The following is a 15,622-nucleotide window of genomic DNA, read 5'->3' on the forward strand; positions in this document are numbered from 1 at the left end:
CAACTGAAATGTGGTTAACTGAAAGCGTTCCAGCCAGACTGTGTTGTGCTGATAGAAATATTAAAAATGTTTTCATATAAAAATCTTTAATATGAAATATATGATTTTATAATGTTTATTAACATTAATTCAATGTTTAATAAGCATTATATATAAAGTTTGGCAATTAATGAAATTAAAAGTCATTTGATCTACATTATTTTAAACCATTTGCTCTACAATATCATTAGAAACTAGATGAGAATCACTCTGACTATGAAAGCCACTGGAAGTGTTTCCAGAATTACTATGAGATGATGACGAACTAAATATTTCAGAAAATTTTGTTAACCATCTACGCCTGTGAACTGGAGAAACACTTTTAGAAACAGTATTAGTTGCTGAAGAAACTGAAAGAGATGATGTGGATGCTGCCAGAGAGGATGAAGTCATAGTGCTTGGTTGTGGACTTATACTTCTCGATCTACTTCGATTAGGTAGAGTCAACATTGGAAGACTCTGATGAGTGAAATTTGGATAGCATGTCTGAGAAGCCAAATATAAAGGGTGGCAGAAAGTAGGAGATGGTAATGCAACGTTGTCATTAAGTGTTCCTTTGATTGAAATCAATAGTTTCTTCCAAATCCAATCATAAACATCAGGCTTAGTAAAATCAACTTTGGAAACATATTTCAATAATGTAGGCATAGGACAAGGCTTGTACATCAATGGTATCAATTTACGTTGACGTTGAGCTAAACAAAAAAAATTTTTATAAATTGAAATATATACAGTAAGTGCAGCTTATATTATTATTAACAAAAAAACAAAAATGCCAATCACTTTATCTGTGATTTAGCTTAATACAGAAAGGTTTAAAATCTTAGTAAATATTCCTTAAAAAATTCTAGTAGTTTGTTTACATATTCAAAANTATATGCGAAAAAATATATTAACCTATGCCATGTTGAAATTCATTCAAATCTGGTATGTCCTTAAGTACTCTCTCATGGTCGTGCCAGTGCTGCCAGCTAAAACATGCACACCAACAAAAATAATATTGGAGTAGCCCAAGACACAGCCAAAGATTGCAGCACCACAGCACTAGTGAAAATTTAAATTTGCCGACGGGAAAGCTTTCGGTTAATTGATGTTTCGGTTGATTGACATTCAGATAATTGATGCTCTACTGTACTTTATTTGCACTTATGATTATTTATAATATTCTTACAGAGTAACTAATACATAATGTAATGTTGAAAATTAAATTTCATTTAAGATAATAACTGAACATTCATCAAACATAAGACTCAACTTACAAAATGAATTACTTACCAACTGCTAATCCAGTTGCATATCTTGTTTGAAATTTACATTCTGCACTGTTTAAAAATTCAGGAGAAAGGATAATCAACATTCTACTGCATCTAATAAAAGCAAGAAATTATAATGATTAAAGATCTTTTTAAAATTTTTACTAAATACCAAATCTTAATTAGAATTAAATTAAAACATTAGTAAAATAAAAATGTTTACATTGACAAGCAAAGTTCAAAACTATATTTATATTCTGAGATTTTAAATTGTCTAAATATATTTTTTTCCTTTATGCCATACTTTAATTATTTAGTATCAGAATTGGAATACTTATTTTCAGATGTAAAATATTTTCAAATTTTTGTTACTATGTCATTGCTAATAGAATACTTTAACTAAACATCTTTCTAATTTAAACCTTTGCAAAGAATAGTTTTCAGCATTATAAAATTTTTTATAATAATCTTTCTCAAGAGTCTGGTCTTCCCTTTTTTTAATGCTTAAAAATAGATAATAATGTCAGATGTTATCTGTTTTCTATTTGCTGCATATTTCTGATTGTGCAATACTTTAATTATTATGTCTTGTAGGTTCAACAGCTAGATATATGTAATTTCTATCAAATATTTCATTGTGTAGAATTTTCAACACAAGTATTATCAATATTTGAGGAAAAAAAAAANAAACAGAGCTGAGGCCAACAGGATCAATCATCTCTACAATGATACCCTTGCCCGTCATTTCCGACAGGTGCTGAAGAAGAGAGAGAAACAGACCACCTTGGACATGTTTTTCAAGAAGCCAACGGGCAAAAAACAAAGGATGGAACAAGAGATGACCCTGCAAGCTTCCGTAGCCTCTTCTGAATCTGACTCCGATTAAAAAACAATAAAAAGAGACCTGCTGCAATGTGTAAAAAGTCTATCTGTATGAATGTGTGAAGAAAGTGTTCCTCTACCTCCTCCTCACAACATCTGACTACCCGGCATAATTGGTGACTGCTCCAGTTTCATTTTTTTATGGTACAGTAGGTTAATTTATGCTGTGGAACGAATTATATGTTTTAACATCTATTTCTATGGGAAAATGCGTTTCGTATAACGGACTTTTCACTTAACGGACGTGCACCTGGAACGGATTAATTACTGTACGTTATACGAAGCACCACTGTAATTATTTTATTACACTGATGATAACTGTTTAAAATGTATCACAACATAATTTTTTAATAATAATGTTTCTGTAATTTTAATCACAGCAACATTACTTTTTTATTTTAAATATTGTAGAAATAGAAATGCCAATTCTCATTAAATATTAAAATATGAGAATGTTAATTAGAAAGAACAAATCACAAAATTACAAAACTTTTTAGTTTCTAAAACAAATTGTAAAATTATTTATTTATATCATGATGATAATATACATCTTATATTTGTTTACAAAAATATTTACATTAAACAGATTTATATAATTTTATTCTATAAAAGTATAAAATTCTGCTTAAAAATATGATAAAATTATGTAATATTTAAAAACTTTATTATACAGATACATTGTATTGAAAATTATTATGTAAATCTTTCTCTAATAAAGCCACAAAATTTTCAGATGCTTTATAAAAAATTTAAACTTTTTTCTTCTTACAAAACAACAAAATATTAAATTGAAACATTTAAAAATGTTTGCATTTAATAGATATATAAATATATATTTTATAAATGTATTTGTAAAATGTTATTATAAACTATGTAAACTATATATTAACAATTTAACAGTTTAGTTGAAATGTAAAAGTTTTATAAATCCTTTACATAACATTTTCATATATGGAATGTCATTCCAACATATACAATTATTAATAGAAATATTAAAAATGTTTTCATATAAAAATCTTTAATATGAAATATATGATTTTATAATGTTTATTAACATTAATTCAATGTTTAATAAGCATTATATATAAAGTTTGGCAATTAATGAAATTAAAAGTCATTTGATCTACATTATTTTAAACCATTTGCTCTACAATATCATTAGAAACTAGATGAGAATCACTCTGACTATGAAAGCCACTGGAAGTGTTTCCAGAATTACTATGAGATGATGACGAACTAAATATTTCAGAAAATTTTGTTAACCATCTACGCCTGTGAACTGGAGAAACACTTTTAGAAACAGTATTAGTTGCTGAAGAAACTGAAAGAGATGATGTGGATGCTGCCAGAGAGGATGAAGTCATAGTGCTTGGTTGTGGACTTATACTTCTCGATCTACTTCGATTAGGTAGAGTCAACATTGGAAGACTCTGATGAGTGAAATTTGGATAGCATGTCTGAGAAGCCAAATATAAAGGGTGGCAGAAAGTAGGAGATGGTAATGCAACGTTGTCATTAAGTGTTCCTTTGATTGAAATCAATAGTTTCTTCCAAATCCAATCATAAACATCAGGCTTAGTAAAATCAACTTTGGAAACATATTTCAATAATGTAGGCATAGGACAAGGCTTGTACATCAATGGTATCAATTTACGTTGACGTTGAGCTAAACAAAAAAAATTTTTATAAATTGAAATATATACAGTAAGTGCAGCTTATATTATTATTAACAAAAAAACAAAAATGCCAATCACTTTATCTGTGATTTAGCTTAATACAGAAAGGTTTAAAATCTTAGTAAATATTCCTTAAAAAATTCTAGTAGTTTGTTTACATATTCAAAATTTTATTTTCTTTTCCAATTTAAAAAAGAATTGCATTCTATATTGTGTGTTTATTCTACAATAAAAAATTGGATCTGGCTTGTGTACAGTGTTTCTTGCTCTTAAATACTTTGTTCTAGTATTATTTCTTGTTTTCATTCTAATTTTCATATGAAACATGAGAAATTTGAAATTGGAATAACAAATGACTAAAATCAGTTTTCTGTTAAAGATGTAAAGTAAAAAATTTTTAGCTGATTACTCTTTACTAAATTTATAATCAATTATCTAAAAGCAATTTCATTTATAAACAAATGCCCCTCACACTCATAAAGTGAGTGAGTGAGTGTGTGAGAGAGAGAGAGAGAGAGAGAGAGAGAGAGAGAGGTTGTTGTTGTAAGAATGCCGATTGGGGGAGATTTTATTCCCTACCATTGGGATGCTCTAGGGCAGTGTTTCTCAACGGGGGCGATATCGTCCCATGTGGGCATTTTTCAATGTTGAGGGGGCGATTGGTAACAATTTATATTTTGGGGGCGAAAAACAATTTTCTCGGTGATATAGTAAAACATTATATTAAGAATAACTAGATATTTTATTCGTTATATTGTACAATAATTAAACAAACAACATTATACTAGTCACTAGTCTATTCAATGCAGTACGAATTTGGCATTAGCCTTGGCACTGGGCATCGGAATTTTGAAGTAAAGGGGGCGATACTATGTTGAAGGGGGCAATGATTTATTAGAGTTTGAGAAACACTGGTCTAGGGTCTAAGTGTATGTGGGTGGAGGTTTTATGAGGTAGCAAAAGACAAGTGTTTTACAGAGGCAAACCGTTTATTCTTGATCGAAATTTCTTACATATTTTTAGAAAAAAGTCCTTCGATTCAAAACTTGAAGATGTGTTCGGTCCTATTAATTAAATGACTGATGTTTCTCTTTGGTAAAGCTGGAGAGGAGCCCCGGGGTTATGAAGTGTTAAAGTTCAGAGGTGAACAGTCACAAGATAGTAGCGATCGGAAGCATCAAGGGAGGACGATGAACACAACGGGTGTCTGGCAAAAGTCTTAGTAGAAGCCCTGTTGTCCTTGGAATTGGTGTTTTTATAAGTTTTTTGAGATCGACTTTTTGCTAATTGGACAGACTTTACATCATCGTTTTCTAATTGGTCTTCCACCAGTCTCCAAGTGTAAATGGGGCTTCATATAGTTTGCGGGAAAGGTTGGCTGAAGATGGTTTATCTGACACCATCTTTTAGACTCGTTTGCGTCGTTTAGTTGTGATTGCATTTAATTGTTGACTATGACACCTACGCTCATTTTGATATTTTTTTCTAGTTTTGTTTTGCTTTCTAAACTGCGTCTTTAACTTTAATATTTTAAATTTTCTTTTTCTATATCTAAAATTTTGTTTTTCCTTCTACTCTTTTTGAGTGCTGATGTCAAAGTCCAGTTTCGCCAATTCGACACTTATATAATTTGTTTTCTTGATGGTTTATCTTAACAAATTTTTACATTTCTTTCTTTTTTGGGGGGCTATTTCCGGGGCCTCACATTGTCAGACACTTTTCATGTTAGTGCACTTTGACTAATTAGGTTAAGCCTTAAAATTAATTAATAATTAAATAATAACAAAAATCAAAGTAATATTGAGCAGATAAGGACACAGTACATATATGAAACTATTTCTATAGAGAATAATGGAGAATAATAATTACTTATACAGTAGAGCATCGATTATCCAAATGCTGATCAACTGAAATGTGGTTAACTGAAAGCGTTCCAGCCAGACTGTGTCGTGCTGAATCAAAGTTTTTGATACTAGATTAACTTCTAAAGTATAAATTTTTTTGGTTTTATATTTTTCAATATATTTATTTGTTTGTACAAAATAAAGAAATAATTTTTAACGATACAATAGCCATAATTATTATTATAAAAATTTTTGTAAGGCTTAACAGCGATGAAAATTCAACGTGAAGCGACATGCAACAGAGAAAAATTTAAACATGGGATATATTAATATACTATATTAATAATGTATTTTTTCATACATAATCGGTTATCCAAAAAATTGATTTTCTGAACAACCCCAGTCCCCAATTGATTCAGATAATCGATGCTCTACTGTATAAGTAAATAAAATGGGAAATGATAATATTTCAGTGAAATATGGAAAAAATATATTAAGAAATTTGATTTTATTTTAAGGAAAAAATGTTTAAGATGAATTTCCCATCAACTTTTGTAATCCNCCCGATAATATTTGGCATGTAGAATTTTCAACACAAGTATTATCAATATTTGAGGAAAAAAAAAAAGGAAATTTGAAATTAACTGTAATCCACAAATTGCAAAAATAAATAAATAATACAAAAAATAAGCTGTTTACTTATTAGGGCTAGGAACTTTTCATTAAAAATTAAATAATTAAAGCAGATAATTAGATTATAGAATTTGATCTGAAGTTATTAGTTTGACCATATTGTGCTAATATTAATAATTAAAGATTAATTTTGAATTTAATTAATTAATTTTACCTAGATCTCTGATCAATCTTCACTTCAAGATTTATATATTAAGAAATGGCAACCTAACTGCTTACTTTTAGGCCAAATTATATAATTTAATAATCTAATTAACTGCATAGTTAGAACCAGTAAATAATCCAGTTGTCTGGGTCTATTTAATGGAAAATTCAAACTATAGTTTGTATGTAAAATTTAAAAAAAATGATGACGACAAACTAAACACTGACGATGTTTATTAATGGTAATCCATTAAAAAATTATCTAAAAAATAACTTTTTATATGAAATACTATTAATAAAAAATCATTTTTCTACCCAATGAAAGCCACAATAATACAAAATTTATATTATGCTTTTAGTTAAAAAGAAAAATTATAATCAAAATATTAAATAAAACTGTTATTTATAAGAACAACTTTTTTCAAATTAATGGTAATTTCACATTTTTCATATTTACTCTATACTTCTTTTCTTGTTTTTATTCAATTTAGTTAGATTCCTGGACATAAAAAAGCATTTTATAATCTGCTTTATTTTGATTAAATAATTAAAAGGACTAGAGAATTGTAAAATACATATTTTATAGCATTTATAGAATTATAGAAAGGATGAACGTAATGTAATCTATTGAAAAGTTAAGTATGACAATCTGAACATTGAATATAAATTCGCATATGTTTTTATCAGTTTCATGCCCTTCTAATGAAGTTATTGGAAAACATTTGTTTTCAAATAAAGATTGACAATAACATACTAATATAACAACAAGCTTTTATGAAAATTCAACAAATCTAAGAGAAAAGTCTATGAGTCTTACATGAGCAATATAAAGATAATGCATATTATAAACATTAATTTTTAAAATTTTTATTGTGTTTTTTAAATTACTTTAAATAAATAATCAAAAGTGTGATGAGTAAGAAGGTTCATGAATGAAGTAAAGTTTCAGTTTAGAGCATGACAATTGTAAATACATTTAATGGTGCTCTCCAAAAGATTCATTCTCTCTCTCTTTTCCAGTATATAACAATAAGAAATATTCATTATAAAACAATCATGTTATGATTACAGAATAACCACATTTGAATGTCCTTAATTTTAAATGTTTCTTAGAAAAAATAAAACTCAAAAATTTTTTGCTGCTTTAGTTGATAAACAAAACTCAAATGGGGTTTAGAAAATCAGTATATTTCTACCTGTATTCTCTTGATGGAACCTAATGCCTATATCTAATACAAAATTACTCAGAATTTAATTATTAACAGTAGCAAAAAAGTAGCCCAAATTAATACAGCAATCGTCTAACTTATGATGAATTATTTTGCTGAAAAATTAAGCTGTAAATGGGCAATTTGAAGGATTGTGTGTTATTCAAGAATGTCTAGGTATACTTTTCATTTAATAGTAGGATCATTAAAAATGATCTGATTACCATAAATACAACTAATCCAATAATTAACAACAAGCGATGGCAGCCTAACTGCCTACCTCCTGTCAAATTACTTAGTAATTATTTTAATAATTAATAAGCATAATAAAGGAATACAACTGTTCCTTTGAGATCTGATTACCATGTCTTTCATAAGAGCACATCATATAAAACTTGACAACAACCAAAATATTTTCACTCTTACTGGATTGCAATATCTGCAATAGATAACTTAAAGCTATACATCAACCAATGCTGAATATTATCAAGCTAGAAACAACTATAATTTATGAGACAATTTGGTACTAGAGTTAGGCATTAGGTGACATCTCTTGATAAATTTAATAATTATAATATTAATTAAATAATTTAGAACTACTGGAAGAAAAGAATTGTCCCAATTGGAGCAGGACTCAAACTTGCAACTCCTTACTATGCAGATGCGTTGACAATTACGCCACCTGGACCTCTGGTCTGGTCTCCTCTTCCAGTATACATATAAGCTTATGTTACTTATAACCATTGATAGTTATTATAATGCTGGCTGGGGATGCATCCAGCACCTACGTCCTGTAAACATCTCCTAAGGCACTCAACTGGCCATCGCAAACTCTGGCAAGGCGTATATACATAAACATCATCACTAAACGCAATATATTTTAAAGTTATACATCAGTGTTTCTCAATGGGGGCGATATTGCCCCTATGTGGGTGTTTTTTCATGTTGAGGTGGCGATTAGTAACAATTTATATTTTGGGGGCAAAAAACAATTTTCTGGGCGATATAGTAAAACATTATATTAAGAATAATTAGATATTTTATTTGTTATATTGTACAATAATTAAACAAATAACATTACACTAGTCACNTGGGGGCAAAAAACAATTTTCTGGGCGATATAGTAAAACATTATATTAAGAATAATTAGATATTTTATTTGTTATATTGTACAATAATTAAACAAATAACATTATACTAGTCACTAGTCCAAGAGTGGCCAACAGTTTTTGCCCCCGGGCCGAATTGGAAAGAAAACTTTTTCTACGGACTGAACCAGAGGCTGCCCTAGGAAAATTTGAGGTGGTGCAAGATCTCATTGTGGTGTTACCCCATAGAGACTAAATTGTACATAGAGATTACAGATACATTTTTCACATTATCATGCTTTATCAATATTCTATGCTGTACTTAAGAGATTTGTAATAGAGGGTTAACTCTAAAACACAGTGAGTTCTTGACCTTTTTTTTTTTTTAGGCGTCAGAAATTTTCATCAAGCTATTTGGACTTGAGTAGCTAATATTGAAAGATTAATCGCGGGCCACATAAATTCACTAGACAGGCCATATGTTGGCCATGCCTGCACTAGTCTATTCAATGCAATACGAATTTGGTGTTAGCCTTGGCCCTCAGCATCGGAATTTTGAAGTGAAGGGGGTGATACTACATAACAATTTTATTGAAGGGGGCGACGATTTGTTAGAGGTTGAGAAACACTGCTATACATCAACCAATGCCAAATATTATTGGGCTAGAAATGGCTTTTTATAGCTATTTCTAGCCCGATAATATTTGGCATTAGTTGGTGTATAGCTTTAAAATATATTGGGTTTAGTGATGATATTTGTTTAGAGATTACTTTAAAAAATAATTAAAATCTGGGACATTCAAGTGTCCCTGATTTTGTTGTCTCTGATTATATTTAACTCTAAAACAAATAATTTCACAACTTAATAAAGTTCAAAATGATAAATGTCAATTAATCAAATTTTCTCTGAAACAATTTATACATTAATTCTATTTTTTTTTTAATCTCCATAAACAATTACATTTTCATCTTATAGGAAAATGCAATGTCCCTAGATTTAAAATGAAACAAATAATGATAAACAAGATAAAAAAATTACGTATTCATTTTAATTTAAACAGTATTTCCAGAATTACCATTAAAACAACAAATTTCATAATGTTTACACAGCTTCAATCACTAGATAATATAGATTTAACTAGCTAAAATTTTTTTATTACATTAAATTGAGTATCATTTTCATAGGTAAGTGCATATAAGAAAATAATACACTATAATTTTTATTACATTTTTAAAAAATAATCCTTGCTTTGATGATATAATGCTGAAAAACTCAATAATTATTTATGGACTTTTTCATTTCCAATTTATATCAAAATCTACACTCTTTGTCACTTAATCTATCTTTCACTTTCATGAAGGTTGCTGAATCCTTTTTTGACTTTTGAGATACCATCATTTTAATGTATCATTATGATTTCAATATTCAATGATATATATGAGGATAAAGTTTTTCACAACAACAAAACAGTTATCTGAGATATGTAATCTAATCATATAATTTTTTCTTTTCTTTTTTTAACCTTCAAGTATTCTTGCAATGCAGAATGTACAGTACAGTTCCAAATGATTGTAACATTCACAATCAATTAGAGCCGTCTTTATAATTGCTTGAATTAATAAATTAATAAATAAAAGATTTAAAGATACTTTGTTAATCTGTCAAATGGCACATCAATTTTTGTGTCAATTAATGGTTAAAGTTCAAAAGCAGTGAAAATATCAAACCATTTATTATAAAAGCATATTAAATCAAATATCTGCTAAACTTTTGTAGTACAAACAATATACCAACTAAAGTAAGAAAATATATAAAGATAAAAAATGGAGGCAAATAGAAAAAAAACCTCTTATCCTGTACCAAAATCTTATCTTCTAAAAAAAAAGCTCCATTCAAAGTCCTGAATTATTTATTTTTTTAAATATGCATCATATTTATAAAAAAAATCTGTCAATGCAATTTGAACAATTTTATATGAAAGTGAAATATGATAATAATAGGATTCATTTCTTGTAATTGCTGTTCTAACTTAAATAATTATATATTTAACTTAATAACTTAAAAATTTTATAAACCTTTCTTCAATTATCCGTACAAGTGCTTCATATATATCAACACCAGCCAAAAGATTACGTTCTTTGATACACAATTTTATTCCAATTTCAGGACTTTCTAAGTACTCAGCTAGTTTATAAACAAAATCTGAATCTTCTTCAGCAAAACAGACATAAGCATCAAAATATGCCACTTCAGCTCCATTGGCTGCAAATTAAAAATTATTATATATTCATATTATCATTAATAATACAATAAACTATTTATAAGCAAAATATCATAAAATATTACTGCTTTGGCGAATATAAACATCATCTCTTGTTAAAACATCCTCATCTTCATACTCTGATATATATCTTGAACCTGAAGATACTAAAATTAAAAATAAATTTAATTATTAATTAATATCAGCTAACTAAATTAGTATGACGTTAATGTGTATTACTCATTTAATATTTTTTGAATTTAAAATTAAAAATATACTAACCTTCAGCTACTTGGACTGGTGCTTCATGTGATCTTTGTCTCCTCATCACAAAAGATTTCACATCACGTTCTAATAAAGTAAAATCAGATAATAAATTTACACAATTTTGCTTAACAACATATAAAATAATTAATCCAAATAAAATACTTTTTCGATACACATCCTTGATCTCAATGCAATTTACTAATTTAATTAATTAATTTTTAAACATTTATTCATAATATAAAATCTTCATCTGGTGTTATTTGCAGTAGTCTTTAACAACAGCTAGCATTTAATTGAAATAAGAAATTTTAACAATTTAAACTACTAGTGCTATACGGATAGCAAATGATGATTAATCACTATATACCCAGGGTGGCCAAGCTCCTTGATAATCCGAGCCATTTTTCAAAATTTGAAATTTTTTGCGAGCCGCAATTAAATACGTATTAAAAAGGTATGCAAAAAATTCCAGATTACAAAATATATCCGTAGCAAGAGTGATACAAATTGTTTCCTCCAGAGCACAATGTCAACTGTCCATTGCAATGACAGTTTACAAATTCAAAATTGGTCTGGAGTCGGTTGATAACGGACGATTACGCCACTGTTTATGTTTGTTCGCGCAGTTTTTGATGAGTCATATCATTCTTAACTTGGACGGAAATGAAATTTGTTACAACGTCGCACTTAGTCTTTTATAGTTGTTGTTAGTAATTTAAAAGACATTTTGAAACACATACGGAACGATAATAATTTTTAAAAATATAATAACACAAAAATGAAAAGGGAACTCGGGTACATTTATCGGGAGCCATAAATAATCCTTCAAAGAGCTGCATGTGGCTCGCGAGCTGCAGGTTGGCCACCCCTGCTATATACTATAAATGTATATCATTCAGACACTTATTCATCAGGTGTACAACATAGGAGAGAAAAATAAAATTGTTCATTAGAATCACAATAAAATACAGTGGTACCTTGTGCTTCAAACACTTCAGAGTTTGAATGCTACACGACAACAAATCTGACAAAATTTGCTTTGTCAAATGATGCTTCAAAGTTTGAATTGGGAACACGGTGAAAAAATGTGCTCAAAGCATAAATCAATTTGTTCTGAACCAAGTAATCTCTTGCTCTGGCTCTTGCATTACAATCATATGCTTTTGGTTCTTTTTTTGCTTTATTTTTGTTGTGTTTTGTTGTAAATCTCACGTGTGTTAAGTTTCACAGCTGTTATAATTAAATCACATATCCAGTTATCACAGCTGTTAAAAAATACACAAAAACTTTCTGCTCCACCCAATATAACCTTTACTTTTTAAAGTTAACACTGGGCTAGTGCAGTGGGGATTTTCGACACTCCCAACGGTTTAAAAGTTGCACTATTCATAGATTTCGCAAGAAATATTTGTTTCCTCTTCAGTAGCTTCATGATTTTATGTATAGAGCATGCTCAGAAATTACTACGATGTTGCAGAAATTCCAGTAAGAGAAAGACAACAGTTCTCAGTGGGGTGTCCAAACACCCCACAGTATTAATTACGTTTTTTTTTAAATTTTATAAATATTTATTTAGTTTTTTTTATTTTTAAAATAACTATAATGTGACCACATTTATTATTTATAATATAGATATAATAATCAATGTGAATAAAAATAATTTAAGTTTATTTTAATTCAAAATGGCTGACTTTCATAAACACATTGAGAAAATACCAAACATAGCAAGTTGCTTGTCATTTGCACTGAGTGCCAAAGTACAATGTCAGCTATTGAATCAGAGTGACAAAAATGCTTAAAAAACAATTTAGATTTTTACTATTGGTTTAATAATAAGATCTAATGTAATGAGTTTTGATAAATGTTGTTTTTTATTTTCATGGATTTATGTTCTAATATAATATGTAATCATACCTAAATATAATCACATGTATAATGACACATGCCTTTACCAAATAAATGAGTAAATCTTTATGAATTTTTACTTACATGGTTTATGGACCCAAAAAAAAAGTCGGGGTGGAGAAACACCCCACTGCATTAATGCTGAAAAAAAACTCAGTGCACTAATGCAGGATGGTTGTAATATCAACTTATAGCAAAGTATGAAAATGGTAAACATGTAGTGGATAGAGTGATCATTTTTAGATGCTAGAACCCATTTTTATGATGCAAGTTGGTCAATTCTTATTTTTCTCCTCATTATTATGCACTATCTTGCTGTTGTTTTTAGTAACTTCATATGCTGTTACCAAGTTTGTTATAACAACTTGGAATTGTTTTTGTCTGTGGAATAATTGAAACTGTTGTCAATTTTACAAAGCTTTGTGACTATGTATGGTGCCTACAATAAAGATAGTCATGTTTATATATTTCGTGTGTATGTGAATTTTGTCCTTATGTGGCAAAGATTCTATTTTTGTTCTTTAGTTTCTACCTACTGTCTGTTTCAGAAAATCCATATATTCCTCCAAAAGTAATTATTAGAGAAATAAATAATCATTGCTGCTTTGTGTAACCTGCTAGTCGATCATCTTGTCATGTTCCAAGCAAAAATATTATTCATTTTATTCAGTCACTTGTAAATAAATATAGAGAAATCATTTCTTCATTTATCTAACTGAAGAGTTAACCAAACCATGGATGAAAAAAGAGACTAGAATCAAACACCTTGCAAACACAATTGCAGCTCTCCACAGAAAACGTTTTACAGAAAAATCCTGCCATTCCCAGAGAGAATCTAACATCTAAAAAGCAAAATTGCAATTTATCACATCTACTATTTTACTACTATAAATTGCAGCCAGTGCAATCACATACACTTCAAGAAATATCATGCAAATCAATGTGTTAATTACTATAAATAAATTTTATAATCATAATTCTGTGTATGAAATTATATCAAAACTAGTATATTTTTGTATTTGTCGTATTTGTTATATTACATCAGTCAGTATTACTGTCAACAAAATAAAGTTGTATAATTTGTCTGTATTCCTATACTAATGATTTATGCTTTGTGATCTAGGATTAAGTTGCTAAACCAGTAAATGCAATTTTCATTTTATTATACAGTATTTACATATTTTATTTATTGTTTTCTTGTTTTAATTTATTATTAAAGTATTTAATTATGTCATTTTTCCTTAAATTATGTGTATTTGCTGTTTTAAATTTACCAAAATGAGTATTGTTTATGGTCTGGGAATGGATTAATCCAGTTTCCATTATTTGTAATAGGAAAAACTGATTTGTATTTCAAATGGCTTCCTGGAATGAATTAAATTTGAAGTAAGAGGAACCACTGTATTAGTGTTAATTACATATTATATTAATATTTAAAATTATTAAAATATACTGATAGTTATTATGAAGTTTTTTATAACAAAGTAACAATTATCATTTTTTTTAAACTGAATATAATTCAATTTGAAATTTTACACAAAAGTTTAAAGTCACACATAGAATAGATATGTAATTGATATTTAAATAAAATTTAGTGGTCATTAAAATTTATCACAATTTAATCAATAATATATAATGTTGATTTATTTAAATACACAACTTTTAGCAATTTTATTGTTTAATATGTAATATTAAAATATGTCATAATCTTATGGTTAAAACTGTATTTTTAAGTTAGAAAATAATCTTTTAAATTTCATTTTATGTAATTAAGCGATTTATATTTTAATACTTTTGTCAATAACTTACCAATCAGTGGTTCAATATCATCAATTACATCGTATCTTTCAATCTGTTTAAGCATTTCTAATAAATTTCCTATAGTACTATTTGGTAGCAATTCCCATTCTTCAATAAGTTTTTTGGTTGGATTTCCAGTAGCTTCAAAACTTCTAATTGTCATATAATCAAACTCCATAAGTTCTGCCAGTCCACGATAGTCTTTGCACAGGAATCTTTCTGTGGGTATCTCCATTGGAGGATTAAGTAACTTGTATAACAAATTTCTGCTGGAAACATTTAATACTTTTGCAGGAATATTGTTGTAATTGTACTCTGCTCCTGCCATCTTCAATGTATTTCACTGTAACATTAAGATAATATAAGTGACAATAATGCATTTGTTTAAAAATATTTTATTAAAGTAGCACAATAATTATAACTGACTGAAGTCTTATTAGTTTTGTTAATTTATATTTTGTTTGACATATTGTTGAAAAAATTTAATATAGATTCCAATATATTAAAAAATTATTTGAAAAACAAAAAGAAAAGTTTAAGCAGATGCCAAAGTACAATGCCA

The 15,622-nt window shown here is 28.3% G+C and overlaps 2 protein-coding genes across 2 annotated transcripts; both read right to left on the bottom strand.

Moving 5' to 3' along the window:
- Positions 1-120: 120 nt before the first annotated feature.
- LOC111631075 (myeloid differentiation primary response protein MyD88-like) lies at positions 121-15,427 on the bottom strand. Its single transcript, XM_023375267.1, has 6 exons — positions 15,070-15,427; positions 11,371-11,439; positions 11,175-11,255; positions 10,904-11,090; positions 1,315-1,406; positions 121-734 (listed from the first exon to the last, which is right to left on the bottom strand). Exons 1-6 carry the CDS (start codon positions 15,386-15,388, stop codon positions 202-204), a joined length of 1,281 nt encoding a protein of 426 aa, XP_023231035.1. The 5' UTR covers positions 15,389-15,427; the 3' UTR covers positions 121-201.
- Positions 3,035-3,996, bottom strand: LOC111631076. Its single transcript, XM_023375268.1, has one exon. The coding sequence runs from the start codon at positions 3,809-3,811 to the stop codon at positions 3,308-3,310; it is 504 nt and encodes a 167-aa protein (XP_023231036.1). The 5' UTR covers positions 3,812-3,996; the 3' UTR covers positions 3,035-3,307.
- Positions 15,428-15,622: the final 195 nt, after the last annotated feature.

This window comes from Centruroides sculpturatus, unplaced genomic scaffold, assembly GCF_000671375.1.
Source record: "Centruroides sculpturatus isolate CEXI.00-Female unplaced genomic scaffold, Cexi_2.0 scaffold654, whole genome shotgun sequence".
NCBI classification, from domain to species: Eukaryota; Metazoa; Arthropoda; class Arachnida; order Scorpiones; family Buthidae; genus Centruroides; species Centruroides sculpturatus.

Bases quoted from the DNA above. Each gene is read 5' to 3' on its own strand.
- LOC111631075 (XM_023375267.1), bottom strand. From the start codon at position 15,388: ATGGCAGGAGCAGAGTACAATTACAACAATATTCCTGCAAAAGTATTA. The intron at 11,440-15,069 runs GTAAGTTATTGA...TTACTTTATTAG, and splicing joins TGATATTGAACCACTGATTG to AACGTGATGTGAAATCTTTT. The intron at 11,256-11,370 runs GTTAGTATATTT...TTTTAATTTTAG, and splicing joins ACCAGTCCAAGTAGCTGAAG to TATCTTCAGGTTCAAGATAT.
- LOC111631076 (XM_023375268.1), bottom strand. From the start codon at position 3,811: ATGTACAAGCCTTGTCCTATGCCTACATTATTGAAATATGTTTCCAAA.